At 47.4% G+C, this 27,467-nt stretch overlaps 2 protein-coding genes across 4 annotated transcripts; one reads left to right on the top strand and one right to left on the bottom strand.

Annotated features, from left to right (window-relative positions):
* ero1b (endoplasmic reticulum oxidoreductase 1 beta) lies at window positions 1-20,119 on the top strand. 3 transcript variants are annotated; one of them, XM_082536212.1, is made up of 16 exons: window positions 1-683; window positions 4,720-4,839; window positions 7,927-8,010; window positions 8,196-8,237; window positions 10,959-11,041; window positions 12,381-12,454; window positions 12,721-12,841; window positions 12,915-12,961; window positions 13,801-13,812; window positions 13,899-13,925; window positions 14,656-14,748; window positions 15,090-15,336; window positions 16,169-16,238; window positions 16,598-16,684; window positions 17,416-17,549; window positions 17,644-20,119. In XM_082536212.1, exons 1-16 carry the CDS (start codon window positions 519-521, stop codon window positions 17,702-17,704), a joined length of 1,467 nt encoding a protein of 488 aa, XP_082392338.1. In that variant the 5' UTR covers window positions 1-518; the 3' UTR covers window positions 17,705-20,119. The 3 variants fall into 3 exon arrangements, with proteins under 3 accessions (XP_082392338.1, XP_082392337.1, XP_082392339.1); XM_082536211.1 differs by lacking the exon at window positions 13,801-13,812 and having other exon boundaries at window positions 7-683; window positions 12,915-12,973; XM_082536213.1 differs by lacking the exons at window positions 1-683; window positions 13,801-13,812 and adding an exon at window positions 1,313-1,490 and having other exon boundaries at window positions 12,915-12,973.
* A 2,126-nt stretch (window positions 20,120-22,245) lies between these two features.
* On the bottom strand, window positions 22,246-27,034 carry gpr137bb (G protein-coupled receptor 137Bb). The gene is made up of 7 exons (XM_082535193.1): window positions 26,444-27,034; window positions 24,970-25,019; window positions 24,641-24,863; window positions 24,388-24,537; window positions 23,952-24,080; window positions 23,729-23,850; window positions 22,246-23,016 (listed from the first exon to the last, which is right to left on the bottom strand). Exons 1-7 carry the CDS (start codon window positions 26,840-26,842, stop codon window positions 22,902-22,904), a joined length of 1,188 nt encoding a protein of 395 aa, XP_082391319.1. The 5' UTR covers window positions 26,843-27,034; the 3' UTR covers window positions 22,246-22,901.
* Between the last annotated feature and the right edge of the window lie 433 nt (window positions 27,035-27,467).

Below are 27,467 nucleotides of genomic sequence, written 5' to 3'. Positions count from 1 at the left end.
TCTATTAATCTAACAGACACACCCTACAACAACTCCAAACGCATGCAAAGTGGCGACAACTCCCACAGGAAGACAACGCTGTCTTTTGTGTAGCTGGTTTTAAGAAGTTTTCCATTGTTTCTTTTATGTTATATTAATTTACTGTTTAGGGAAAAAGGGATCGTGTTTTGGCTCCGATTGAGATCGACCTGTTATAGCTGCAAGAGCGAGTTATGCATTTTATTCTGAAATTTTAACCGGAAGTAAAAGTCATTTTTCTTGCGCTACCTTGAAAATAAAGTGGAGGCTGGTTGAAAGCGCCTCTTAAGTCATGTAAATTTTTTTACAACATGACTCTGTTTACGTGGGGCAGCTAGGAGTCTAAATATCCACGTGAGACTCCTTGGAGATCGGGCTGTTGGTTTGGCGACACGCTGCGGATGATACATTTCTGCTAGCCTAAAGCTGCTATAGTTAGCTAGCTACTACTCGCCAGGTTTGACTTTCTTGTGCTTTCCAAGCTGATAGCGCAGTGAGTGATGTGGAAAGTAACGTTTCAAGCGTTCGGTGTTTTGCTGTTGGCGTGGTTGTTGGGAAACTTTGTTCTGGGCTGGTTTCAGCAAAACACCAAACCTCAAACGCAGCACAGCGAGCAGCATCCGAGCAGAACCTCGGAGAGCCAGGACCAGAGCTGCTTCTGTCACGTAAGTAGCCCCAAACACGGAGCTTTTGTCACCGGAAACATACAGTTTGTTTTTTTAATAACATAGTTTGTTGTTCTTCATGAAGCTTGTAATCTGCGAAAGTCATACCACAGTTTTGTTTTTAGGAGCTTCCAGCACTTTCTACTGTCATTTTATTTTGACGTCACTGTGTACGTGAGATGCTAGTTAGCGACTGTCCATGAGTCCACAAATTGTTTTATTTTCTGCCATTTTGACAAATAAATAGATATAGTTACAGTTGACCGACTAAATTGGTATTTAAACCGAAATCTCTTCTTGTTTGTACTGAACAGTGAGTTAAGTCCTTAAAGTAGACTAATGAGCAGAGTCGAGAGCGCTCCTCTTCTTCCTCTCCTCGGACCCAGCAGCGAGTTAAACCAGCCGAAGTTCTTGCGAGTTGAGCGAAAAGCGTGGTGTGATCTGATTGGCTGTGTCAGAGCTCCCGCGTTACAGCCTCCTCACGGACATTGTAGTCTTTTGCGTAGAAGTTGCCAAGTGTCCCTAGCGACCTATAACATGTAGATGACTACAAACAGGGAGGCTCCGCCAGAGGGGCGGCGTTTGTTTTGACAGCGGCTTGTTTGTAGGCGGGGCTTCTGGCGGCATGGAAGTGCGGGTCTGTGATGACAGCACAGACATACAGCTGCTGCCGTGACATTTGGACAGTTACGTGAGGGGGAAGTTTTAATTTGAAGGAAGTTGAGACACAGAAAGCTGAAGGCGAACAACAGGATGCTGAGAAAAATGGTTCTTTTCCTGGCGCTCAGTGGACTGCTGCACTCTGAGGTCTGCTGTGGTTTGGTGTTTGTCATTAGTTTTTTGTCACAGTAAGATTGTCTTTGTGTTTCTGTAGTGTATATATAAGTATATATAATACTAGTGTAAAGGGTTTACAAAGGTTTCTAAAATACCCGCACGTAGTTTAGGTGTACTGCTCTTTGCAGAGCTGAGCAGTTGCTGCCATATGTTTTGTACGGTCATATCTTTGATAGCTTGAAAAGGAAAAGCCTGTTGTGAAATATAAAGAATGTGAAAGTACTTTACAAGTTTTTACAACTACATACTTGTAAAGTACTTGTTCGGTTTTGGTTCGAATAACTTTCTCTCTCGCTCTCGCTCTCTCTCTCGCTCACACACACACACACACACACACACACACACACACACACACACACACACACACACACACACACACACACACAGACTATTTATTTAAATGCAAAAAAGCCCCCAAACAATACAATGTCCATCTTTACTCAGTATTGAGGAATCATTGCATTGGATATTTTGTTAATAACATTTTATTTATGTTTCATTTTCTCTTAATTTCCAGACTAAAGTATTAATGAAGCATTTGAGACTCTAATCATGAGCTAAATGAACCGAAAGAGTGTCCGGAGCTGTTCTCCAGCCAGTTAGAGCAGATGTTTGGTGAGGTTTGAGGCTCTACCTGCTGTGCACAGAGCTGAGCTACCTAACAAAACTAGCCAGAGCCATTTGACTGACTGTTTACCAAGCTTCTTAACATGTGAATGCTGGGTTGTGTAATTCTTCAGTTCAAACACATTTGTAGGTTTTAGTCAGCAGCTGACGGTTTATAGAGCAGACAATGGGCCGTCGGCTTGGTGGGTTCAGGTAACACAGTGTGATGGATGTATTATGTATGAACGTGCAGGTAGGTGGTGGTTTATCTGATGGAGGAGCATCATCACCTGATCCTAATAGTTTTTCTTATTTTCTTAATGTCATTTCTATAACATGATTATAAATTTGTAACAGCAGCAAAATTACAATCCAGTCTTTATCAGAAATGTGAACCCTACCTGGGGGTGGGGGTTGTGTCAGGAACGGTATCCTAAATGTTTGCCAAAGCAAACGTGGCTCATTGATAAGAGGAGGCGAAGCCACAAAAAGACTTGACAGCAACTGTAATGTCTTCTAACAAGGCGCACTTTAGATTCTTACAGCGTTTTAATTTATTGTAAAGTTATAAAGAGAGCTGCCATCTATGGGTGTCCACAGAACAAGAAGCACAGTAGCAGGTGTTGTGTTCCTTTACATAAAACAACAGTTTTCCATCATAAATTCATGCAAAAGCGTACAAAGTGCTGCATAAAAACCCCCACCAAGTAGGGAACAACTGTCTAAATGTCCAAAATAGGGATGTGAGACTGCATGCACCTGCTAATGCTGCATGTTGCTGTCTCTATGAACTGAGTCTCTGGATCCATTTCAGCTGAACTTGTGTTTTAACTGTTTTGTTCTATCATGCTGTGGTTAAAAAAATCTTTCCAGGAATCTGTTCACCCAGATTAACTCGAGTCAGTCGGTCAGGAAGACCATTTAAGAACGGGATGATGGTTACTGCTCCTTAAAAACATGACCAGCTGACAGATGTAATAGTGGGCTGCTGTGTCTGTAACTGTGTTCAAACAGACACTTTGGAATAAAAGCTATACATCTGCTCCTCTCCTATGTGAGATCCCTCAGGGTAGGGCTGTTCGATATAACGATATATATCGGATGACGATATAAAAACATCTATCGTTTCATTTTACGTTGTCGTTTGTTTCGTGGTGTCGCAAAATAAACTGTTTACGGTAATATTTTTTCATGGTTCTGATGTCACTGTAGTGTTTATATTCATTTCTTAAAGTTCTCTCTTTCTCTTATATTTAATATAACCACACTACGGACAGACAAGCGCCTGTTTTTACTTGTTGTCATTAGCAACAACGACGGTAATACCATTGTGTGTCCGCTGGTTTAGTTTCCACATGAACCTTTCACAATAAAGCTCAAGATCCTGTTGAGACTTTTCAAAATAAACTGAATGACGTGAAAAAGTAGATTATTTACAGATGAGAAGTAAAAAAGAGCCGCCAGGTGCTAAAAAATAAACCTTAGACTCAAACGTTAGAACAGGCTTTTCCCCGCAGCACGCCGTGTAATAAATACTTACAAAGAAAACGGCGCCGTTACAACTTATGACTAAAAATGTATCGTTTCATGCATCGGTTAAAACACTCGACTCCAGCTACAGCTGGAAACACTTCACACAAGTCGAGCTGCCCGAGATTCACAGGATTTACAGAAAATGTTCCATGTTTGTGATTTATATCGTTATCGGACGATAGATGTTTTATATCGGGATTTGAGATCGTGGTCATATGGCACAGGCCTACCTCAGGGCTCACTTCTGTTGTCACCCATCAAAGTAAGAGCTTCACGGCAGTAATTTTGTCTTTAGGTGTTACATCTCCCAGTGAAGGCGTAACTATTATCACTGACTTTTGAAGTGCTCTCAGGCTACGTCCACACTAAAACGTTTTGGCCTCCCGTCCACACTGAGACGCCGTTTTCCTGAAGGGAAAACGCAGCGTTTTGAAAACGCTCTTGAAAACGCACACGTTTCAAAAGGGAGCTGCCCCGTCGCAGTGTGGACACTCGAAAACACAGACTTTCTAAAACGATGACTCATTTTAGTCATGTGATGCAGTCACGTGACCAATTAAGCTAAGATAGCGGAGGGCATTATACAGCAGTCGCCCTAAAAAGGATGAATATCCGTTTGTTCATGCTCCAGATAGCTTTCCTTCAAAGTCTTTAATTCTCACTCGCGTTTGCGCAGGACTGGAACGTCAGCGTTTTCATCCGTTTCAATGTGGACGCACACCTCTGTGAAAACGACTGAAAACACCAGTGTGGACGTGGAGCGTTTTCAAATCCAGCCGGGCTAGTGTGGACGTAGCCTCAATCTCATCCATGGCAAAACTGAGGCTGCCGAGTCTGGACTGATCGTAAGAGTTTGAACAAACGTCAGGGTGCAGACTTTGACTTGTACTGCGTGACGTCAGTCAGGTTTTAGTTTCTAGCACACAGCTTCACTTAAAACATCTGAAATGACCCGGACATTATGATTATTTTTACTGTTTTAGCATGAGTGGAAACACTGTGACACTGTTATTTAGAGATGAGGTGTCATTAGTAAACGAAGTGTCCTGCTTTGCTTCAGCTCACAGGCGTCCTGGATGACTGCTTCTGTGACGTCGAAAGCATCGACATTTTCAACAACTTGAAGATCTACCCCCGCATCAGGAAGCTGACAGAGAGAGACTACTTCAGATACTACAGGGTAAGAGCTGCGCCTTCGCTCCGGCTACAGTGGAAGCACAGTGTGGCTCAGTGCAGTAGTAAAAGTAGTATGTAAAAACAGATGGAAATCACATGGATCTCTTTTGCGTGTGTGCGCACATGTTGTCTTTTTGCAGGTCTTTGTGTTTACTGGCACATGTTGTCACAACATGATTTACTGTTAGACCTCAGTGGTCTGTGTCCTCCCACAGTAAGAGCACACCGTGAACATGCAGACACTAAAGCCGGTGCACCTGAGCGTCACACCAAGGACGTTCTTGTTTTAAATACAAGACCCAGAGATGCTACAGGACGAATCGGTCACGGTTTATTCACAGGCCAGAAAACAAGAATCAAACAAACAATCCTAAAAACAACATATACATGAGCATTCCCAGGAATACATGAACACAATTCTAACAAAACTTCTAAAGTTCGTTAGAATAACACTCAGTCCCACGATGCAACTGCTCCCACAACCCAGAACGAATCTTCTTTATTTTTCAAACCGGGGGAGTCATTTCCAGGCCGGTCCCAGGAGGACGAGGAGAAGCCTCCCATCTCAGTCTCGTCCCATCACAGCCCAACTTATGCTCCGCCCTTGAGCCGCGCGCTCGCTGCCACAGCGTCTTCCCTCGTGGCATCGCCCTGCAAGCAGAGAAGCATCGTCTGGGAATTTGGCCTGGTTTATAGCCATGGCGATCCTCTCCCAACACGGCTGCACCCGGTGAACAGCAGTGGAGTCACTGCTCACAAACGCAGGTAGAGGTGCAGCTGTGCTACGCCCCTGACGAGAGGGCAGCACACTGTTGCCATCGTCTGGCTTCTGCGCGTTCCTTCCCTTCACATCAGGGCCTCCCTCAGTGCTCAGCCAGCTTCCTTTAAACAGGCCCTTTCACCAGCTGATAGGCCACGCCCACACCTCAGCAGGTAATCACTATCAGCCAACTTGTCCCAAGCCCAGCCAGTCCACAGTAGGTTAAAACAATGTTAAAAACATCAGAATAGTTTCATGCAAATAAAAACTACACTCACAAATAAACACTAAAACCACTGATGAAAGACAAATATAAATTCCCACTGTGGGACAAACATGCTGTGAATGCTTTGGGACGTCCTTTCCCTCGGCTCCCGCCGTGCAGCTGTTGGATGACACGGTCCTAAACATCTGTGTAAATGATTCTCACATAGAATCATGTAGCACTTTCTTTTCCTTTCTTCTTGTGTCTCTAGTTTGGGTGTTACAGAACAGGAAGTGATGTCTGAATCTTGTACCGGTGTCGTGCTACACTGTGGTTTGACAGTGCTGCCATAAAAAGTCGTGCAGTCTCCTGGAAAGAGCTACGCTTGATGAAGACGTTGCTGCACTTCTGTCTAGCTGTGTTTTTATTAGTACAGCAGTGTGAACAGCACTGGTGTAAAGTCAGCAACCACGAGCAGGTAAATGCTGTCAGGCGCAGAGGGAGCGAGACAGCAGACTGATCTGCAGCTCTGATCTATATCAGCTGCTCCAGTTCTGTGAGCTTGTAGATCATCTCGTTTTTAAGGAGACCAAAATGCTGCGCACCACCTCCCTCAGCTGCAGCTTGCAGCACAAACATGTTGTTTCTGGCAACACTAAACGGGATCGATCTGTGCTAATCACTGTATGTGACCTTTCAAACGGCTGACACATTCAAATCTTTTAATGCCATAGTGTTAAACATGTTTTCACAAATCGATTGTGTGCGTTTGGTGTAGGAGGTGGGGTGGAGGCTCAGGGGTCGCCTGTAGCACCGTCACACTGAGGTGCAGCGGCGCTTGAACAGGAGGCCGGCTGCTCTGTTGGTGTCTGAGCAGCACACACACTGTGCTCATTCATTCACACTGCAGACCTGAGGCCACTTAGATGGATGTAGTGCGGGTGTCACTTCAGTGTGACTTGTACACAGACCAGAGTGTACGTGGAGAGAAGACGCACAGCAGACAAACACTTTCCTGTGTCTGTTTCAGTTCAGCTTCCAGCTTCCTCTGCCCCGCTGCCAGTCACACGCGTTGTCTCCCACTGTCGCCGTTCCTCGCTGTCAGGACTGGGTCACCGCGTCACGCTGGCCCATCCGTCTCCCGATTAGGCGTCGCACCCTGACGAGAGGGCAGCGGGTCCCTCGTTTCACCTGGCTTCACACATTCCTCCTCATATCTGGGGCCGCTCAGCTAGTCTGCTTTTAAAAGGTCACAGCTGATAGGCCACTTCTGGACACACCCACACCTCAGCAGGTGATCCCTATCAGCTAATTTGTCCCATGTGCAGCCAGACCACGGTGGACTAAAACAGAGTCAAATAAAACAATAGAACCATGCAAATTCAGTTTTATTTCCACAGCGTCAAATCACAACAAGTCTCCTCACGGCGCTTTGTGTCAAATACAGCAGATACAGAGAAACACCCAACAATCACATGACCCCCCAAATAAAAACTACTCTCATGAATAAACACTAAAAATGAATAAAACCAATGTACCAGATAAATACAAATCTCCACCGTGTGACACACACACACACAGTTGTGTTGTAACCAGTGCTCTGATTGGTACGCTTCAGAAAGGCCAGTGAAAGTTTCAGGCTTGTGTCTGTAATGGTTTTAATATGTTCACGTTGTGAGCGAGCACGAAACACGGTGGGAGTGGCTGAGTATACCGTAACACACACGCATCATAGTAAATATGTGTTCTTTGGATCATACGGTGTTTGTGTGAATGGCGGCGGGGCGAGCAGGATGCTTACAGGTGAAACGAGCGTGTGTCCTACGTGCACGTCAGCAGCTGTCCACAGTCAGTGGGCACTGGCCTCCGTTTGCTTCCCCTGTGAAATCTCCACTGTCTAAAAACACGATGTGAGCCACGCACAGCTGTGGAGCCGACGCTTTCACACGCCACGCCCTCGTCCTTGATTTCTCTCGTTCACTGAAGCCTGATTGAGCCTACAGTGACAGGCAGCGAGCGTCTGCTTGTCCTTCACATGTGGACGAGCCACTGCTTGCTTCCTGCCTCGGTCATAATAACAGTAATAATAAATGAGCAGGTGCTGAGTGTCTGTGTCTGTGCTGCAGGTGAACCTGAAGCGACCGTGTCCTTTCTGGCCTGATGACGGACACTGCTCCATCAAAGACTGCCACGTGGAGCCCTGCCCCGAGGTCAGCCAGCCTTACTCCAACATGGTCTCTTTTTACTGCCTGTCAGTCACACGTCGGCTCGTTGAGGACGGAGACGACCGCCTCCTAACTAGCTGTCACATACTGCATTAAATGTATTTTCTCAGGGGAAGCTGTGTGAACATCGTCACCTATCATTGTTTGATGGTCTGTGTTCCGTTTCACAGAGCAAGGTTCCTGTTGGCATCAAGTCTGGGAACTACAACAAGGTGAGACCAGCTGTTCCTGACTAAGCTGCACCACTTGGAGTTACCACGTACAGCTGTGGTCACCTGCTTGCCTGCACATGAGTGCTGTATATATTTGGACTGTTGTTTTTCCAGGGTGCAGTTCCTGCAGCTCAGGACTTTAAAAGCCAAGACTAAGGTGGAGAAAGGTGCAGATATTTTGGGTTTTCTCTCACTCTGGCTCAGAGGTGTAGACCGGGCACTTCTGCTGGTCTGGTGTACTCCTGGCTGATATTTGACTGCGTCGGTTTCAGTGATTCACATGTTAAACAGCACATGTAACATGGGGGTGCTGGAGGACACGAGTGGGCTGACACACGGCACCTTCTTCCTGTATTGACTGTTGGTGCTCCCTCCCAGACACCTCTGACCAATGAGTGGACTGAAGAAGAGTGTCAGTGGGTAGTGAGTGTGTAGCAGTGTTTGTCATCATTGTGTGTGCAGTTATGAGTGAAGCTTTGTGGTGTTTCCTGAACGTTTGTGCTGTGCACCACAGAATGTCAGTCATGTGTGAATCAGTCCTGCTTCAGGTCTCTGGGTGTAACTGCAGCTCGTGCACTAGTGCACTGCAGCAGTGAAATGTCAGGAGTTTGTTTCACTGCTTGACATATTAACACAATTTCTACCAACGTTGTTAATTTAGCCGAGGTACTCGCTGCCGCTCGGGTCAACACCAAACCCAAAAAGTGAGTCGTGGTCATGAAAGACGAGCAGCTGATCTTCAGCCTGAGCTGACAGAGTCACAGCAGTGAGGGGAAGTCAGGTTCTCCACAGGGACCTGTGGGATCGTGCCAGGAAATCCGACTAAGTCAAAGCACTGCTGGAGCATTCTTAGATCCAAAGGCTAAACACCTTCTGGTTTTGATGTCATCATCATTATTGTTGTGCTGTACGAGGCACTTTTGTGCGTTTTGTGTAAACACTGTCAGGTATGGAAGTATTGATGCGTCTGAGCTGTGTGATTTGCACGCAGGTTTGTGGGTGAGCCTCGTTCCCCTTCCCTCTGCAGTGTTGTGTGTGTTTGTGCTAACCAAACAAGGACTGCTTACCTGATCAGTGGTTATGACACTTTGCATATTAATGATCATAACCTGCCCTCCCAGCCCGTTGTTCACTCAGTGGGCTGGTTTCAGAACCGTGGGAACATGTGGCTGAGTCGTCGCAGTGAATCCACGTTAGGTGGACATGCCAGCGCTGCACTGTTGTGCACGCGCTCTGAGATCAGACAGCAGACACTTGCTGTGACGGCGGCCTCGTAGCTGCTGTCGTCTCTTACTTTAGAGGAAGTTTCAGAGCTGCTGCATTTGTTCCAGCACTTTCTGGACTGACCGCACACACAGCCACTCTTCTTATCTCCTCTGATAGCTTCTACGTGGAGACGCTGAGAGCAGAGTGTTTGTCGCTCTTGGCCAACAGCCTGGTGTTTGCCTTGAAATGACCCAGAAGTGTTTGCACATCTGCTCTGGTCTCGGTCAGGGGCAGATGTTTCCCGACCATCAGCTGGGAGACGCAGCCAGACTTAAAGCGAGCCTTTCTCAGAGTGGCAGTGAGAAGTACCAGAGGTGCTTTGACAGTCAGGGAGAGGTCACAGTGAAATCAAAGGATTTGAATATGATAGAAATATTAAAAACTCCTCTAAATGTAACTGGGACGCAGAGGCTGCTGTTTCAGGCACAAACCGGTTTGACTGCTTTTGCTTGGGTACTACTGAATGTGTCCTTTTAAAACATGGCACCGAGATTGGACGAGTCACATGTTTGTGCTTCTTTGTTTCAGTTCCTGAAATATTTCACTTTGACTGAGCCAAATAATCTCATTTAGAAGATTTCAGTTTGCAGCTGTGTTTATGGAGCACTCGCTGCTCCTCTGATTCTTCATGTGAGTCAATGGTTGGACCTGGGGGTGGAGCTGGAACTGGGGGAGGAGCTGGAGCTGGGGGTGGAGCTGGAACTGGGGGAGGAGCTAGAGTTGGGGCTGGGGCTAGAACTGGGGGAGGGGCTAGAGTTGGGGCTGGGGGTGGGGGTTGTAAAAGTGTCTGTGCAGCAGATATTTCCTTACTCTTCGTCTTGATGTTCACTCAGAAACAAGAAGTATTAGTTTTTTCTTCCGTTGTTAAATCAAAGCACAGATTTATAAGAATCATGTATTGGGCTCACTTTTCATGACCGAGCGTTGTATTATCAGGTCACACTGGGCTGTGCTTACCTGGCAGGAGCAGAAGGTGAAGCAGGATTTAACCTCGGAGTTATGTTTGTGTCTTTGTGAGATGGTTGAGTGTTGGGCTGTTGTGTACAGCAGCTGTTGTTTGGGGCGATCGTGGCTCAAGAGTTGGCAGTTTGTCTTGTAATCGGAAGGTTGCCAGTTCGAGCCCCGGCTTGGACAGTCTCGGTCGTTGTGTCCTTGGGCAAGACACTTCACCCGTCGCCTACTGGTGGTGGTCAGAGGGCCCGGTGGCGCCAGTGTCCGGCAGCCTCGCCTCTGTCAGTGCGCCCCAGGGTGGCTGTGGCTACACTGTAGCTGCCATCACCAGTGTGTGAATGTGTGTGTGACAGGTTGTGTAGAGCGCTTTACAAACACAGGCCATTTAGCATTTTACATAATTACAGGCTGGAACACTTTCATCGAGCCCAGTGAAGTAAAGATGATGTGAGTGGTGTCATTACTGTGATAAACAGTGTTATTAAGAATCCCTCCTGTGTCCAGTACTCGCAGGCGGCCAATACGATGTCGGACGTGGTGGAGTGCCAGCAGGCCAAGGAGCTGGGGGCCATCAACAGCACCCTGAGGTGAGTCCACAGACCTCCTGCTCTGTCTTTATCTGCAGCTTGTTTTCACCGGGCCTCAGCAGCTCAAACATTTACCAGTGTGTGACCGGCAGCTGCTGGTAGTTTTCCACCAGGCGACACTTCAAAGTGCAGACCGAGCCCACCGGGGCTCTCTCCTGCAGGAACCGTGGAGGTTCCTTTGTGAAGCAGCGGACCGGCTGGTGCAAACAGACAGGATGTGACGGTGCATTACAAACACCAAGCCGCTTTACTCACGTGGGTTTGAAATGTAACAAATAAAGAGGCAGGAGGCAGCATCTCCTGATGAAAACTCACATCACATCCGCTGATGTGGCCAGATGTGCACCTCTCAGACCGTCTAACCTCGCGTGACGCAGTGACCACACGACTGAACGCTGCTCCGTGTTAATGACACGTCGGTAAAGAAGAACCACTCCATGATTGCTTTGTTCTGGTCGGCACTTCCTCTCCTCCAACAGCAGCGCCGCTGTGACGTCATTTACAGTTTGTGCTGCGCGTGTGCACGGCAGTCTGCGCCTTCATGTCGTCCCTGCCCACGCAGCACAATGCAGTGAGCTTAGATGACACGTCAGAGCTGAAATGCACAAATCGGACCTTTACATGCATCTTTGCATATTCTGATCCTGAGTCAGTTTTCACAGGGCGGCTGTCAACCTCTGGAATTGAAAGAATCCTTCGATCCGGATCAGTTATTAGACGTCTGGTTTAGCGACTTTATGCTCGTCTTGTAACCCTCCATGTGATCTCCCAGTCTCATCTCTTAGCAGAATATCTCACCCATGTAGTGTTTAGAGAAGTTGAGCTTCTCTTACTTCCTTTCATTTAGTTTAACCTCGTTGTGTTTACCTGGAATTTGAAATGGGCTTGAGCTCATCACAGATCTGAGCCATCAGTTCTGGCTGCACTGGTTTCTCCCCTGTCTCTGCTCCCAGTGTCCAGTTTGTGCACCTCCTCACACACAGAGGCGCAGATGAGACTGGGCTTAAGCAAAGGCACGTGTAATAAACTGACAGCGACTCCACAGACGCACACTTAAGTGCATGTGGAGTTTGCATGTGCAGTAAGGGAAACATCCCTGCAGCTTTTGCAGGGTGATGCTGGTTTCAGACTCACGTGACCTTTACTGGAAACTGTTTAAAGTCAACAGACATCCTTCATTAAGAATCAAGTGATGGGAGACGACGTTTATAAAAGTTTGAAAATGAACATTTACGTGGACGTTGTGATCAGACTGTGATCTCCTGTTTGGTCTTCATGTCTTGTTAGCTGTCGAGTAAAGCTCACAGTTAGAACGTGTGTGTATTTTTTCCGGTTCCAGTAACCAGAGTAAGGAGGCGTTCGCTGACTGGGCGAGACACGACGACGCTCAGGATCACTTCTGTGAGCTGGACGGTGAGCATCTCTTTCTCTGCGTATCTGTGAGGGCAGCACTATGAGGCATCAAACTTCACACCCAGGGCAAATTCCTCATTTACAAAAACCCAAAGTACAAACCTGTAACAGGCACGATGTGTCCTTATTCCAGCTCTTTACATGAACTTTCCTGTACTCAGTTAAACGGCACATTTGTAGCCGCACTGCTAAGAAGCAAATATCTCTAATGATGACCCCGAGCCACTGCCATCACAGGCTTTTTTAATCCATGAAATGTGTTTCAGATGAGACGTCTCCAGATGCCGAGTATGTGGATCTGCTCCTGAATCCGGAGCGATACACCGGATATAAGGGTCCGTCAGCCTGGAGAGTGTGGAACAGCATCTACGAGGAGAACTGCTTCAAGTAAGCCTGGAGCTCCCTGCACAGAGATGCTCATCTTTGAGGTGCTACTGAAAATGTGTTTTTGTGTCCACAGGCCCCGGTCGGTGTATCGACCTCTGAACCCTCTGGCTCCCAGCAGAGGTGAGGATCAAAGTTAGAGCTGCTACCGGCAGACGCGGCTGAACAGTTAGAAGAGCAACATGACAGGAAGCTCTCAGAAATACTTCAGTTAGGTCGTTTATACCGACTACTGTCTGCATGTTTGAGAGCCCAGGAAACAGCTCGTGAGGTGCTGTTTACGCGTTTGCTGTAGAAGCAACCCGCTGCTCGCCTCCTGCAGTCTGACTACAGGCCGGTCTTTCTGGAAACGGTGACCGGTGTGGAAGAACCGGAATGGCCTGTGCAGGCACTCGGCTCCCTGACAGCACACCTTCATTCAGGTGGCAGACTGTGCTGGCAGCATGACATCACTTCAGTCTGCTATGAGCACAACTGACAGCATCCAAACAGGGACACAACTACTGCAGCCGCGTCTGGAATGGCACAGGCCATTCCGGTTCTTCCACACCGGTCACCGTTTCCAGAAAGACCGGCCTGTAGTCAGACTGCAGGAGGCGAGCAGCAAAGACGTAAACAGCACCTCACGAGCTGTTTCCTGGGCTCTCAAACATGCAGACAGTAGTCGGTATAAACGACCTAACTGAAGCATTTCTGAGAGCTTCCTGTCATGTTGCTCTTCTAACTGTTCACACATCAGTGTACCTGCTTCAGCATGCTAGCCTCCTCCTGTTTATTGCATACTGCGTCACAGGGTACTGAATAAAGAGCTGGATTAAAACGCAGGCTCTTCAGTGTATTTTTCGTGCACCTTAGATGTCTGTGTGTGAAACTAGAGCTCATACGTTCAGAGGTTAGTGTGTGGTATGTGTATGCCTAATCACTGCACCGATCTAACAGTTTCCTTCTGTTTCTGTGTTCAGGAGACGATGATGGTGAGTAAACTAAACTTCTGTTGACTTGGATGTGTTTCAGCCGTGTTGAAACCTAACTCTTCTTGTCCGTGTCGCTCGTGTTGCAGGGGAAGGTTTCTACACCTGGCTTGAAGGTGGGTTCTGCCTCGTGTGCTCACGCCTGCACCACCCAGACTGACCTGAAGAACGCTGTTATCATTCTTTGTCATGTAAATCACATAAAGCTGAAGCGTCTGTGTAGCTACAGTAGGCATGTCACTTCCTGTGGTTTTCAGCGTCTGTGTTCTGAAGCTGAACTGGTCTCGTCTCTGCTTCCTCTGGAAGACTTTGTGTGGGCAGGCTGACTGCTGACAGGAGGCCACAGAACACAGAGCTGTGGCTCATCACAGCCTGATGCGTAGATGCCGGACGCCTCATGGTGCTGTGATGAAATGCTGCTTCAGGCACTCCTGTGGATGTGATGTTCCACGCCGTTAAAGTTGTTGTAGCACACCCCCTCTCTGTGATGAAAGCTGGCCTCTCATGTCACGTCCATGTCCCTTATTTAAAGTCCTGTGCTCAGTAGCTGCTGGGTCTTCTGGATCTCTGCACCGTCACAAGTAGAGCTGATGTCCCAACACTACCAAACACATTTATTACAGATTTTGAGGTTTTCATCACACAGTTACATCTGTGGGATAAGTCTGCCTGTAGTGTGGCGCCGGGTCCAGAGTTCTACTGTAGTTCTGGTTGATGTTTAAGGCAGGACTATAAATCAGACATCTCGTCCCCCAGTGTTATACAGTTTTGGGTGGACTGAAGCTTTAAGCTGAGCTTGGTTGGATTCTGATTTTAAGAAACCCGTTGTCATCGCTGTCTCTCCAGGTTTATGTTTGGAGAAGAGAGTTTTCTACAGACTCATCTCGGGCCTCCACAGCAGCATCAACATCCACCTGTGTGCCGAGTACCTGCTGGACGGTACGACATCATACAGAGCAAACACAGCTTGGGTGTTATGGCCACCACAGTATTGTTTTATTTGGATGACAGCGTAGTGTGCTAAGATACCAGCTAATGTTAGCTAGCTTGGTTAGCAGCCACCTGCTAGTTATTGCTAAGTAACAGACTAATAAAATAAATCACTGACCAAAGCTGGAGCTCGACCTGGGATCATTACAGTACACGTCTCTTTAGCAGAATCTGCTGAAGCACGGCTGATGAGGCGCATGTACATTTTGCTTTTGGGATTAGTTATGCTGATGAACTGACTCAGTGATGGTGTTTTTCATGCTGTAAGCTGTTGTTGTTTGGCTCTTCAGAGGGATGGGGACGCTCAGTGTGGGGTCCAAACGTCCAGGAGTTTCGTCAGCGTTTTGACATGGCAGAGACAAAGGGGGAGGGCACGCGACGCCTGAAAAACCTCTACTTCCTGTACCTGATCGAGCTGCGGGCGCTCTACAAGGTGGCTCCGTACTTTGAACGAGCCATCGTCAACCTATACACGGGAAATGCTCAGGAGGACGGAGAGACCAAAGACCTGCTGCTGCACATCTTCAACGAGATCAAGTAAGAAGGAGGAGCTTGATTGTTGTCAGGAGAGTCCAAGACCAGCACGAGCTGAAACCCATGGATATCTTAGTGGGGTTGTTTTGTTTCCTACAGACTCCCATCAGGAGTTAGTGGGACCTACTACATCAGTGTTTTATTTTCTTATTTGACCCCTTAAAGAAAATGTTGTGGGGTAAAGCAGCTTCCGCGACTCGGTATAGACCCAAACGCCTGGAGTCGGCACCCAGCTAAGCTGATAGCTTCCTCCCTCCATGGCTGCCATGGATGTGCTGCAGTCCTGTAGAGGATTGCGCTGTTCCGAAAGCTGTTGTGACCGAGCCTGTAGCTAACACAATGTTGGTAATGAGCAGGTTAAATGATCCACGCAGCCCAAAGATCACGCTGATCGCTGACTGTGGTGTCCATGTTGTTGCCTGCCACATGGTCCATGCTGTGTGATGCTGCACACCAGCATTATGTTATATTATATGTACATGGCACCAAAGCACATTAGTCACTTCAAAGCTATTCTTAGGTAAAGACCCCACAGTAATACAAAGAAAACCCAACAGTCACACGACCCCCATGAGCAAGCACTGGGTGACAGTGGGAAGGAAACTCTCCCTTTTAATAACTTGATCTAAGACGGAAACAGAGACGAATTTGCATTTAAACAAGTTCAGTTCATTTTTGCTACGTAATAGGTTTGTGGGGAAAAATCGATCATCAGCAGATGAGAAGCTGTCACATTGAGACAAAGGCAGGCCCTTCCTACAGCAGCCATAAATACTATATTACTTATGTAGAGTATTATTATCATCATCACTGTTTCTGGACCTGTGTCTTCTAGAGCCTTCCCCATGCACTTCGATGAGAAGTCCATGTTTGCTGGACACAAACTGGAAGCCAAAACGTTAAAGGTAAAAACTAAAGCTGCTACGTCTACATATGAACATCAGCACATGAAACTCTGTTCAGTCTCCATTCTGTATTATACTTCACCTCCTTATGTGAAGGTGCAGCTGTGTGTGTGTCTGTGTACTATCCACTCTGTTGTCCTGTAGTAGTGACAGAGCATCGTCCTCTGTGATGTGTGTTTGACGAGGTGTCTGGTCCTGTGTTAGTCAGCAGTATAAAGAGGACTGTGTCATGATGCTTGCTGCTGCCCTGGGTTCAGTCACTTTCTGCACAGCATGAGCAGCAGTGCAGTCATAGTCCACACCTCTGCTCCTGATTGTAGTTCTAAACAGTCTGAAACAGCGTCCTGTTCTTGTTGCAGGAGGAGTTTCGTCTCCATTTCAAGAACATCTCCAGGATCATGGACTGTGTGGGCTGCAGTAAATGTCGCCTCTGGGGGAAACTGCAGGTGCGTCTTTGCGTGTGTTCATCCTAGTTTGTGCATTTTAAAGCCAGCACAGTCTCAGATCTGCAGGTGGAGGTCAGGTCCCCTGATGTGGAGCCACCATAGAAGCCTTCACACTCGCCGTGTTAGAGCTCAGGTGTAAAAGGCTACGTGGCACTGAGTGTAATCACAGTTCCACAATAGTAACTGTGTAGCATCATATATGACCGCACCACGGTGTCCTTAACACGTCTTCAGTTTCCACAGCAACACATCATTGTTAGGGCTCGAGTCACGTGTTGTCCCAGTGCGTGAACAAATGTCAACTTTAGACAAATCCAACATAACGCTGTGTGCACGCTGTGTGCACGCTGCAGCTCTGTGTGTGCTCTTTCCCGCCCGTGATGTTACTGTCAGTTTACCCGTACAGTGTTCCTACAGCCTCTGTGTTGTTCAGGAAACAGTCTAAAAACATCTCGTTCTGTAAATCAAACACAGGTTTATGAGATGCTTTATTTGAATGTAACAGCATCCCAGCATCTTTGGAACTGGGCTTGTGTAGAAACGTCTGTAATTCAGAGTTATTGCAATAAAACTGTTTAAAATAAAGCTTTTTGGGTTTAAATGCACCGTGGTGATTTAGAGGCCAATCTGCCCCCAAACAGTGCATCAGACTGCATGCTCCCCGTCATGTGTCTGTGATTTGTAGGCTTGGTCCTCAAACTGAAGTGTTATAGAGTTTGTGTTGTGTGCAGACTCAGGGTCTCGGTACTGCTCTGAAGATCCTCTTCTCTGAGAAGGAGATCAAGAACCTTCCTGAACACAGCCCATCCAAAGGCTTCCAGCTTACTCGTCAGGAGATCGTGGCCTTGATGAACGGCTTCGGCAGGTATGCTTCTGCTCCGTGTGAGCGTGGGTTCCTGTCCACAGGTCACTGTGCACTGTCCAGCAGTCTGACGTGTCGGTGCTATGTGTCTCCGTAGGTTATCCACCAGCATATATCAGCTCCATCACTTCCGTCAGCTGTGGAAGGAGAAAAGGTAACAGGAGGCGATGCTCCACCTGGACAGCAGGCGTCACCGTCCCACACTGCAACAGACTACCTGCTCTCAGAAGAAGGACCTGAGGACCAGCAGTGACCCCTGTTTTTGTCTCTATAAGCCCCTCCCCCCGTCACACATCATGAATGTTAATTCTTCAGCCTCCTCTCGCCTTCATCAGAAAATATTTGGAACATTTAAACCGACACGTTTTTCTCTACTCATGAAACTTGTCCTCAAATTATTTTTGAAAAGTAAAAAGCTGCAGATGTTGATGTAGGACAACAGGAACAGAGCGAGGCCTCGGCGGCGAGAGGCCTGCCGCAGCAGGAGACGCTGTGGTTTACAGCTGCTGGGGAGAGCCGCCCTCTGCTGACCTCACATCCTGTTGTCTTTTATACTGACACCTGATTTCCTGTAGAAGAAGGAAGGAGTCTGTCAGCGCACAGCTGCCTTTGTGTTTGTCTTTACCTTTTACTGTTGTTGCTGTGCGTGTGTGTGCGTGTGTGTGCGTGCGTGTGTGTGTGCGTGTGTGCGTGTGTGCGTGTGTGTGTGTGCGTGTGTGCGTGGGTGTGTGTGTGCGTGGGTGTGTGTGCGTGTGTGCGTGGGTGTGTGTGCGCGTTTGCGTGTGTGCGTGTGCGTGCGTGTGCGCGTGCGTGCGTGTGCGTTTGCGTGCGTGGGTGTGTGCGTTTGCGTGCGTTTGCGTGCGCGGGTGTGTGCGCGTGTGTGCGCGCGTGTGTGTGTGTGCGTGTGTGTGCGTGCGTTTGCGTGCGCGGGTGTGTGCGCGCGCGTGTGTGCGTGCGTGTGTGTGTGTGTGTGTTGGCCAGTACAGAGGAGCTGATGGGATGCTGTTTCCTGCTGTGTGGTGGGTGAGCCATTTGCTTGGCTGCTGTTTGGCTCCAGGTCTGTTGGCTTAAAGACACATTTGTTTAAAAAGTGTTAGAAATGAGGTTTTGCTTCAGTGTCTTATTTCACACTGTAAACTGGATTTATTCACACAGAAATCAAACGTCTTTTCATACGAGTGAAGCTGAGGATGACAAGCACAGGTTCAGGGGTGCTGTGAGGAAAAGCAGCTGTGCATGATTCACAGCTGGATCCATCCATGTTAACAGAACACAAACAAACCGCCATGTCAGCCCCACGGTGATTAAAAAAGATCCACCTCCTCAAACTAATCGGGAAACGTCTTTTTCAGACGAACTCTGTTTGCTCAGCAGTTCAAGCAGCAGGTGGACCAAAGAATTCTGGGTTGCCTTTATTTGCATTTTTATCCTTTTGCTTGTTGAAGCTATTTTGAGCTGTTACTTCCTGATTCTCTGAGTAGATGTTTAAAAACAGAATAAATGCTGTGATGCAGCATCAAACCCACACTGCAGCTTCTTTAATGCTCTTTGTTTTCTTTGTAAAGTTGAAGTAAAAATAGGAATGTCATCCTGCTGCAGCTCTGTGTGTGTGTGTGTGTGTGTGTGTGTGTGTGTGTGTCTGTCAGTGTGTGTGCAGAGGGGCATGCCAACTGAAGAAGGAATTAAATGAGAATTTTGAACAGTTTTTCAAACAAGCAAGAACAGGTTGAGCTGTTTGTTTGTTTGTTTGTTTGTTTGTTTGTTTGTTTGAGCTGATGCTTGCTGAAGGTCCCTGCTGGGTTGTTAGCTGAGTAAGTGATGCCACCATGATGGACCAGAAAGACTTTAAAGATCATTTCAGGAATTGACTTGTTTTTAAAGCACAGGTGAGTTAATACTGCAGCTTTATAATGTGTGCCACCTGATCTTAATCATCGTTTGTATTCTAGTGCTAAACAAAAACAACATTCGCAGCTTTCAACAACAGAAACCTAAAACTAAGAAATCAGTTTGGTTTTTACATTTTTATGTATGTTTTGGTTGTTGAGCTGATGTGAGAGGGTCACTGAGCTGCCGCCGGGCGCGAGGCTGGGACCATTCACACCTGTAAAATGTAAGAATGGCTCGAAGCTTTCAGAATCAAAGATTTCAGATCCAGAATCCAGATGTTGTGATCATGTGACCCATCAGTTATTGATGTATTATCATTGGTTACTCTGTCAGCTAGAAGCCAATAAGACAGCAGATGAGGTGTGTGCTGTGTACTGGTCAGACATGCTTCAGAGCACACACCTCCCACTGTGGCAGTGAGTTAGCCCACTTCAGGCCAGTTACCCGACATTAGTTCCAGTTTGTGGCTCAGCCTCCATCAGAGGCGTGCAGGGAGACTCTGTGTGAGAGAGGGAGTGCTTGCCTTTCTCTGAGCCTCGCTTGCCCAGCAGCAGTCTTGTACAGTCCACTCACCAGCCTTAAAAAACCAAACCAGTTCAGAAGTCCGACACAAAAGGGTCAAAAAGGCTGTACCTGCGAACTTTATTTATTTGACAAGAGGAATAAATATTTCTGAACCCGAATGTGGTGTTTGCTTATTCTCTTCATTTCCTTTCACTGATTTATTGTGTCTGCCCCCAAAACTGAGTGCTGTCCTTCACTGGCTCTATGTCTTTATTTCACACCACAAACACAAAAGCTCAACAACAAAACATGTGAAGTGTTACAAATCTTACAAAAGCAGTAAATCTGTTAGAAATCTGGAGCTGAAGCTTGTCCCGAGCCGTGCAGCACTGACGGGAGTGGAAACGGTGATCGATACCCAACCGTGAAGTGATTTTCAGATGTGGATATACAACGCGTGGAGTGATTGGCTGCCTGGTTACTGATTAAATCAGTGTCGTTCCCACACGTGTGGCTTCTTCACCACCTCTTCCTGCTTTTCTCACAAAGTAAAAAGAGGAAAAACTTTCATGAGGAGCTTTTCAAGGATTTAAGAAAATGATCTGCTAGTTCCTTCCAGAAATACTGCCTACAGCCTGAATACTGTCTTCAAAGTGACTAATAAGTAGTTTTGGTCATTTCTGCCTGCCTTTTCCCACTTCATGAATTGCACTGAAGCACTCTGAGCTGCCTAACAATCCTCTCGGTGTCGTTTCAGTTTCCAAGCAATGCTCTAAGACGTCACGTGATGACAGAACAGCAACGTGTCCAGGAGGGGTGACAGACAGCCTTCAAGAGTGTAAGGAAACAAAGTCTGCCAAATGCAGATAACCCCGAGTCACCACTGAGAGTTCACACCGCTCTCTTTCTTCTGAAATAAAATGAACAAAGGTTGAGCAAAGTTTGGAGAACCAATAACCAATCAGCTGATTTCAGTTGGTGTGCAGGAGGAGGAAAATAATGGCTCAGTCTGCAGCGTGAGCATGGATGTTACTTTTATTATTACTGCACAAGGACGAGAGCGTGATGGTAAAGTAAACTGGACACATGCAGCTGCATTCTGCTGCTAACAGCATCAGCTGCACAGACAGCATGCTAACATGTTTGCTCTGTGCTCAGACCTGAATATATGGGGCGACCGTGGCTCAGGGGGTTGGGAATCGCATCTGTAACCGGAAGGTTGCCGGTTCGATCCCTGGCCTCTCTGTCCTGGTCGTTGTGTCCTTGGGCAAGACACTTCACCTACCGCCTACTGGTGTTGGCCAGAAGGGCCGATGGCGCGATATGGCAGCCTCGCTTCTGTCAGTCTGCCCCAGTCTGCTGTGGCTACAGCTGTAGCTGCCTGCACCAGTGTGTGAATGTGAGAGTGAATGAATAGTGGCATTGTAAAGCGTTTTGGGTGCCTTGAAAAGCGCTATATAAATCCAATCCATTATTATTATTAATACTCAGACACAGATCACACGTGTGCGTCCTGCAAACCAGCAGCTGGGTTTATGTTGTTTCAGGTCGTTTTAGGGGGAAATGTTAAAATGGTGTGATGAGCAGCACAATGAATTCCTTTCTACTGGAATTAGTTGATGTGCTGGGGTTAGGGAATCCCAGCTGACCTGTCAACACTGCCAAGCATAGGTGGTAAAGCAGTACGCTGCTGCGTGTCCTGATCATCTTTATCAAATCTCATGTGGCTCCAGATGAACTTTTAATGAAGCATTTTGTGCATCTCCGTCTTTTAAAAAGCTGCAGAGGTCTTCTCCATTGAAGATATTTGAACACATTAAATTGTTACTTTTAAAACACATCTGGACAGATGTTCACTGCTAATATTGTGTCGCTAACATTAGCAATGATCCTGCTCTTTTAATGGTTCGAACTTGTTTTTGTTTGAAAATGGTTTTCTAACCTTTTTCAGCCAAAAATGACCCTCACACATTTACAGTAAAAGAAAGCTTAACATACATTTAGACAGGCTGAAAACAGGTTAGCTTTATGTAGTGCCCACTTTGTTTCATATAGTAATGAGAGGACCGGTATGATGTGCACTGTTCTCCTTTCCTGTTTAACTTTGACCTGCTGCAGTATTTTACAGCAGAACAATGTGGACTACACAGATGTGCAGATGATGGCCACGTTTAACTGGCTTTGTTATCAGCTAACCCCTACAGTGTCCCAGCACAGCAGAGACGGACGTGTCTCTGATCGGATGTCTTTGTGAGTGTGTGAATAAATACAAAGAAGCTGACTTCATGAAAAGAACTGTTTCCAATTTAATTCACTACCTGGATTATCTTCATTGAAATACTCGAAACATTCATCACAACATCATATTCATACCGCGAGTCTTAGAAGCAGCAACATTGTAGCTGTGGGAAAAGTCCAACATCATGAGGCCAAATTCAGATGTTCTTGTTTACAGCTAAACACTTGATGTTCTGGGACTGTTTGGGGCGATCAGCTGGGGGACCAAAAATTAAGGACACATAGTGATTAACTGTTGTGTAGAAACCTGTAAGGCAGGGGTCTCAAACTGAAGTGAGCTGTGGACCACTGTGGTCTCATTGGACGGCCACTTTAGTGTTTTAGGAGTACAAACAAACACACAAGGAAACACAAACAAATATTACTGAAAGTGTTTTGTTTGTTTGTTTAAATTGTTGCATAAGAAACTGACTCTTCACTAACTGAAGCCTTTGGTCCTCTCTGCCCGTGCAGACACGTGGCGCACTTCCAGGGCCGAACTGCATTATCTTTCTTCACGTCACCTACAAGTGGCCCCGCGCCGCGAGTTTGAGACCCCTGCTGTAACACATTCTTCTTTATTTTCTACAGTGACTCCACAAAGCCTTATGTCAGTGACGATAACAAACACAATAACCGAACCGTGTCAAAGTGCAGAGTGATGCTGTACACAGAGCAGCGGACTCATGGATAAGGGCGGAGCTCCCCGGCAGCGGTGGTCAGGCGCTGTTCGTCACTGTTGGGATGCACGGTGAAGCTGCTGTGGCGGCTGCCCCAGTCGCAGCAGTCAGAGGAAAGGCTGTCAGAGAAAATATGGCAGTCAGGACCAAGCCTGTGAAAAAAGCTTCAGGTTTTCTGCGTTTTGGTGAAACCGTCAGGTCAGCTCTGCTCCATCGCAATCAGACCCATTGTCCTTCAGAGGCTTTAATGGAGCAAATATTGTATATCTAGACACAGGCAAAGGCACACAGCTGACTGTTTAAAGTCAGGGTTCAAGTTATACACTCGCCAGCTCCATAACGCACCTACAGGAGCCGCTCTGTCACAGAGACCTGTGTCACAGGAGATCTGGCGCTTCCACTAAGGAAATCCTAAAAGGCTGATTCTGTTCATCTGAACGTTTCAGTGGGAGAAACGTTTCTTCACTCATCCAGGTGACTTTCATTACACCCACTGAAAACACTACGTCCAGATGAATGGAGTCGACCTTCACTATCTCTGCTATTTGCACGCCCACCACTACACCTGCCTCATTGCCATTCAGAGGGAGCCATAAATGAAGCAGTCCAACAACCAGGCCTTAATGGTAGTCCTGTCTGAAGCTATATGCAGGTCATGGGGAACTGGAGCCTGTCCCAGTTGTCTGTTGCAGGGCTACCACAGAGAGACAGACAACCATTCACACTCACATTCATACCTATGGGCAATTTAGAATCACCAGTTAACCCAGCCACAGGCATCCATAAGTACCAGTGACAGTGACATTGTAAAGTCAGAAATGATGTTCACACCTCGCTGAGGCGTTCTGGGGAGGAATGCTCCACGCCAAGTCGTCATCGCTGTCATAGCGACGAGGATTGTCAAAGAAATATCCTCTGGAGGAGAGAACGTGGTTAGGGATTCCCGTGGTGCTCTGTTGGACCAAATACATCAGAGCAGCAGTCAAACAGTGATGGCCTATCATTAACTTAGAGAGAAAACCTCATGTCAACTGTAAGAACCTGCAGTACTGACCCGATCCTGAGGCGGCCGTCTCACCCTGAAGAAGAACACAACCAGTGAGGTGGGCAGCAGCTCCCACACGAACAGGATCACCCCAAATACGATGTAACCGGCGTCTCCAAGAGAGGACCGCAAGTCTGCCTGAGGACGCACACACACAGGTCAGAGGCAACAGAAACACAGCTTTCCAAACCTGCTGACATGTAGTGGCACACTGGTCTGTGCATGTTTTCCACACACACAGCGGGGAATGCGTGCAGAGCACACAACATAGCCATACCCATGGTATACCCAGGTCAGGTCAGGTATGGGTGTGATTGAATGAACACATGTATGGAGATCAGGTCGGCTTTATGCAGGACCTCTGCAACGAGTACTACCCCAGTCCTAGTTACATGATGGTGACATAAGGAGCCGGCTCCTGTTTACAGCTGGATGAAGGTCTAACCTGGTCGGAGACGTTGTACCAGTCATAGTCGAAGGAGTTGATGGTCTCGATGTCAGCGAGGGCAAGCACCACCAGGTTGTAACAGGCTCGTGATGCGTATAACAACACCACCGTGATGCCGATCAGGGTCACCTGACACACGGACGTTCCCTACACACAGAGACATTTCATCAGTTTATTCAAACAATTTTGTGCAGCATGATCTCTCGTTCCTCATAGTTTAGCACATGTTGTAAATGAAAGGAGACTCTACCTTTGACTCCAGGTAGATGTTGGCCAATGACATCTTGGCCACCTTGTAGAGGCAGACGGACAGCGAGATGGCGCAGAGTACGAACAAGCTGTCGTTAACGGTCACCCTCACCAGAACGATGGTCTTCACGTCGGCAGCAGTCATCTTGACCATCAGGGCGCAGATCAGATTAACCACCAGAAAAATGAGACTGACGCAAAGGAAGACCAGGTACAGAGGAAGTCTGGGAGAGGGGAGACAGCGCTGTGGATTCTGGAAAAGCTAGGAAAATACCAACTCCACTTCCTGCTTTGACAACCTTCTTCGATTTCACAAGTTAGTCAAGTTACCTGTACTTCAGTAGTGCTGGTGCGTACTTGGACTTTGCCTTAAAGTAAACCTGTGGGGAAGAAGCAGAGACAGGCAGAGACTGGTTATTCAAACGGGCTGAGAGGTCATCTGACGGACACATTTAGTCCAACAGCCCGGCCTCCTCAAGGACTGCTGGCCAGTCAGGACTCTGTTCTCCTTTTGTTAATGCAGGACCCAGGCTCTAGGTCTATTCAAAGGAATACCTATCAGTTGGATCTTCCTGAGAAGCACACTCAGGGTTGCTTTACCTCCACGACCAGGAAGCTGGAAAAGCTTTATTTTGTCAGATTATCAGCTCATAAATGAAACAGCACTTCTTTATGTCATTCAAAAATGAAGCTCACGTATAATATAAGCTTATTAACATGCTTCACTGCCAAAGAGCACGATCAACAGTTTCCCCCCAAAAGCTCCAGGTTTCACTACCTACGGCTGAACAATGAGTCACAAGTTAATCTCAGTCAAATGCACTTGGATCGCTTCTAAAACAACAACTGGACATTTACAGCACACAGACTTTTGTCTGAGCTTCACTCGGTCCACACAGCGTCATCTGTCTCTGCCATGTGTTCAGCATGCAAGCATTGCAAACTGTGTGTGCTTCCTCAGAGCCTGCAGCAGCTCATCTCATTGATTTGTTCCTGAAGGTACCCGCATTAAGGAAATAATGCACTGTAGTAAAATAACCTGTGTCATCTTTCTCACAGACAAGCGCTGCTGGTTAATGAGTCTCCTCTCATGTGAAAACACTCTGTTTCCTGGTCTAGTTGAGCAGCTGCACTCATCAGAGCTGATCAGTGACAGATGTCACGACAGTGATGCAGGGTCACCACATACATACCAATCAGGACTATGTACCAGACACTTTCACTTCCTAAAACTGAAATACAAACTTGTTGGACTTCAAAAAGCTCCAGCACCACAAGCTCAGTCAGCTACAGCTCTATGAGCTATTGGGCATCCACCTACAAACTGAAGCATCCTAACATCAAACCTTTATGCAGTATAGAGGAAACTATCCACAGAGGCCAAAGCTACCGGGCTGCAAACATGTTCACAGCACTGACTCGGTTTTAGAGTCAGCCTCAAGTGGCCGTTTCAAGAACTGCAGTTTGTTGTACTTCATTCTTCAGCCCCACAGATTCCTGAGTCAACAGAACCCCCCACTGTAATTCAGACTGGCTTTTACTGTGCCACTGTCTGCCACTGGGACTAGTGAAGGTGGGAACCTGCTTATTTAATCATTCATGTTCTTACCGTCAGCGGCCACAGATGGCAGCACATCAACAATAAATGAAAGGATACCTCAGATTTGTTGCAGATTAACCCCGTACTGCCTGCGTGGACTAAAGCCTGCCAGAGTCTGAACCCTGTTAGCCGTTCCCAGAGCCACCGGTCTCTGCTACGACAGTAACAGCAGCAGAACAGTAACAGCAGCAGAAGCCCGCTCACCTGCGCACAGTAGAGGTTCATGAGACTGAGCGTGAAGAACTGCAGGCAGACGGGGAAGCAGTACAGAAGCCAGAAGGCAAAGGGTCCAAGTGCATTGGCGGTCACACAGTCTCTGAAATAGAAGGAGAAGAGAAGGGCGCGCAGGGCGGCCCACAGCAGACACAGGAACAGGAAGGCCGTCTGGTAGCTGAAGCGCTTGTGCCGGTACCGCAGCACCAGCCAAAGCTGGGCATAGACGAAGGCAAAGAGCAGTGAGTAGAAGACGGTGTAGGCGATGGTCAGACCCAGCTTCACATAGGGGGGAATGGCCGGTGTGATGGTTGGAGGGGGAGGTAGGTGGGAGGTGTTACCGGCATTCTGCTGCTGCTCTTGTGCCGGGTCCATCGCCTCCCCATTCATCTCCTCTGTGTGCCAGTAGCAGTGGGAGGGAAGGAGGGAGGGATGCAGTAGGTGTTAAAGATGGAGCAGCACGCTTCCTCCTCAGGGGGAAATAAAAAGGAGAAACCTCTCTGTGCTAGTCAGATGAATCCTGCGTGTCCATCCATCCATTCTCATCCAGGGATGCCGTCTGACTCACAGTGAAGAGAAGAAGAACACAGAGAGACACCTCCCCTCTTTTTGCCGGTGCCTGGTAGTACACTATTGGTAGTTGTTGGTCACATGATGCTGCTGTGCACCAGGGGATTGGCTTAGCAGGAGGAGGGATGCTGCAGGGAGGAAACTGGAGAGATGGATCTGGAAGGAGAGAGGGGTAAGCTGGAATCTGTGGTCCCCCTCACACACACACACACACACACACACACACACACACACACACACACACACACACACACACACACACACACACACCCCGACCGACTGTGTCACAGCTGCGTCACACAGACAGACTGATGCTGGTTTAGAGTGTTGCACCCATGTCTGTATAAAGAAATGAGGGAATGATGGACTAACTCAGTGTGCACGTAGATGAATGAGGTATCCAGTTATTACCCGACTGATACTGTAATGCAGACTTTATTTTAAT

The sequence above is a fragment of the Aulonocara stuartgranti genome, assembly GCF_965226115.1.
Source record: "Aulonocara stuartgranti genome assembly, chromosome: 6".
Lineage (NCBI taxonomy): Eukaryota > Metazoa > Chordata > Actinopteri > Cichliformes > Cichlidae > Aulonocara > Aulonocara stuartgranti.
The sequence above is the reverse complement of the archived record's forward strand: the minus strand, read 5'-3'. Positions and strand labels throughout refer to the sequence as shown.

Coding starts and splice junctions, on each gene's coding strand:
- ero1b (XM_082536212.1), top strand. CDS start 519: ATGTGGAAAGTAACGTTTCAAGCGTTCGGTGTTTTGCTGTTGGCGTGG. Junction 16,239..16,597: donor TGGAAGCCAAAACGTTAAAG/GTAAAAACTAAA, acceptor TTCTTGTTGCAG/GAGGAGTTTCGTCTCCATTT. Junction 16,685..17,415: donor GCCTCTGGGGGAAACTGCAG/GTGCGTCTTTGC, acceptor TGTTGTGTGCAG/ACTCAGGGTCTCGGTACTGC.
- gpr137bb (XM_082535193.1), bottom strand. CDS start 26,842: ATGAATGGGGAGGCGATGGACCCGGCACAAGAGCAGCAGCAGAATGCC. Junction 24,538..24,640: donor ACATCTACCTGGAGTCAAAG/GTAGAGTCTCCT, acceptor CTCTGTGTGTAG/GGAACGTCCGTGTGTCAGGT. Junction 23,851..23,951: donor GACGGCCGCCTCAGGATCGG/GTCAGTACTGCA, acceptor TTGGTCCAACAG/AGCACCACGGGAATCCCTAA.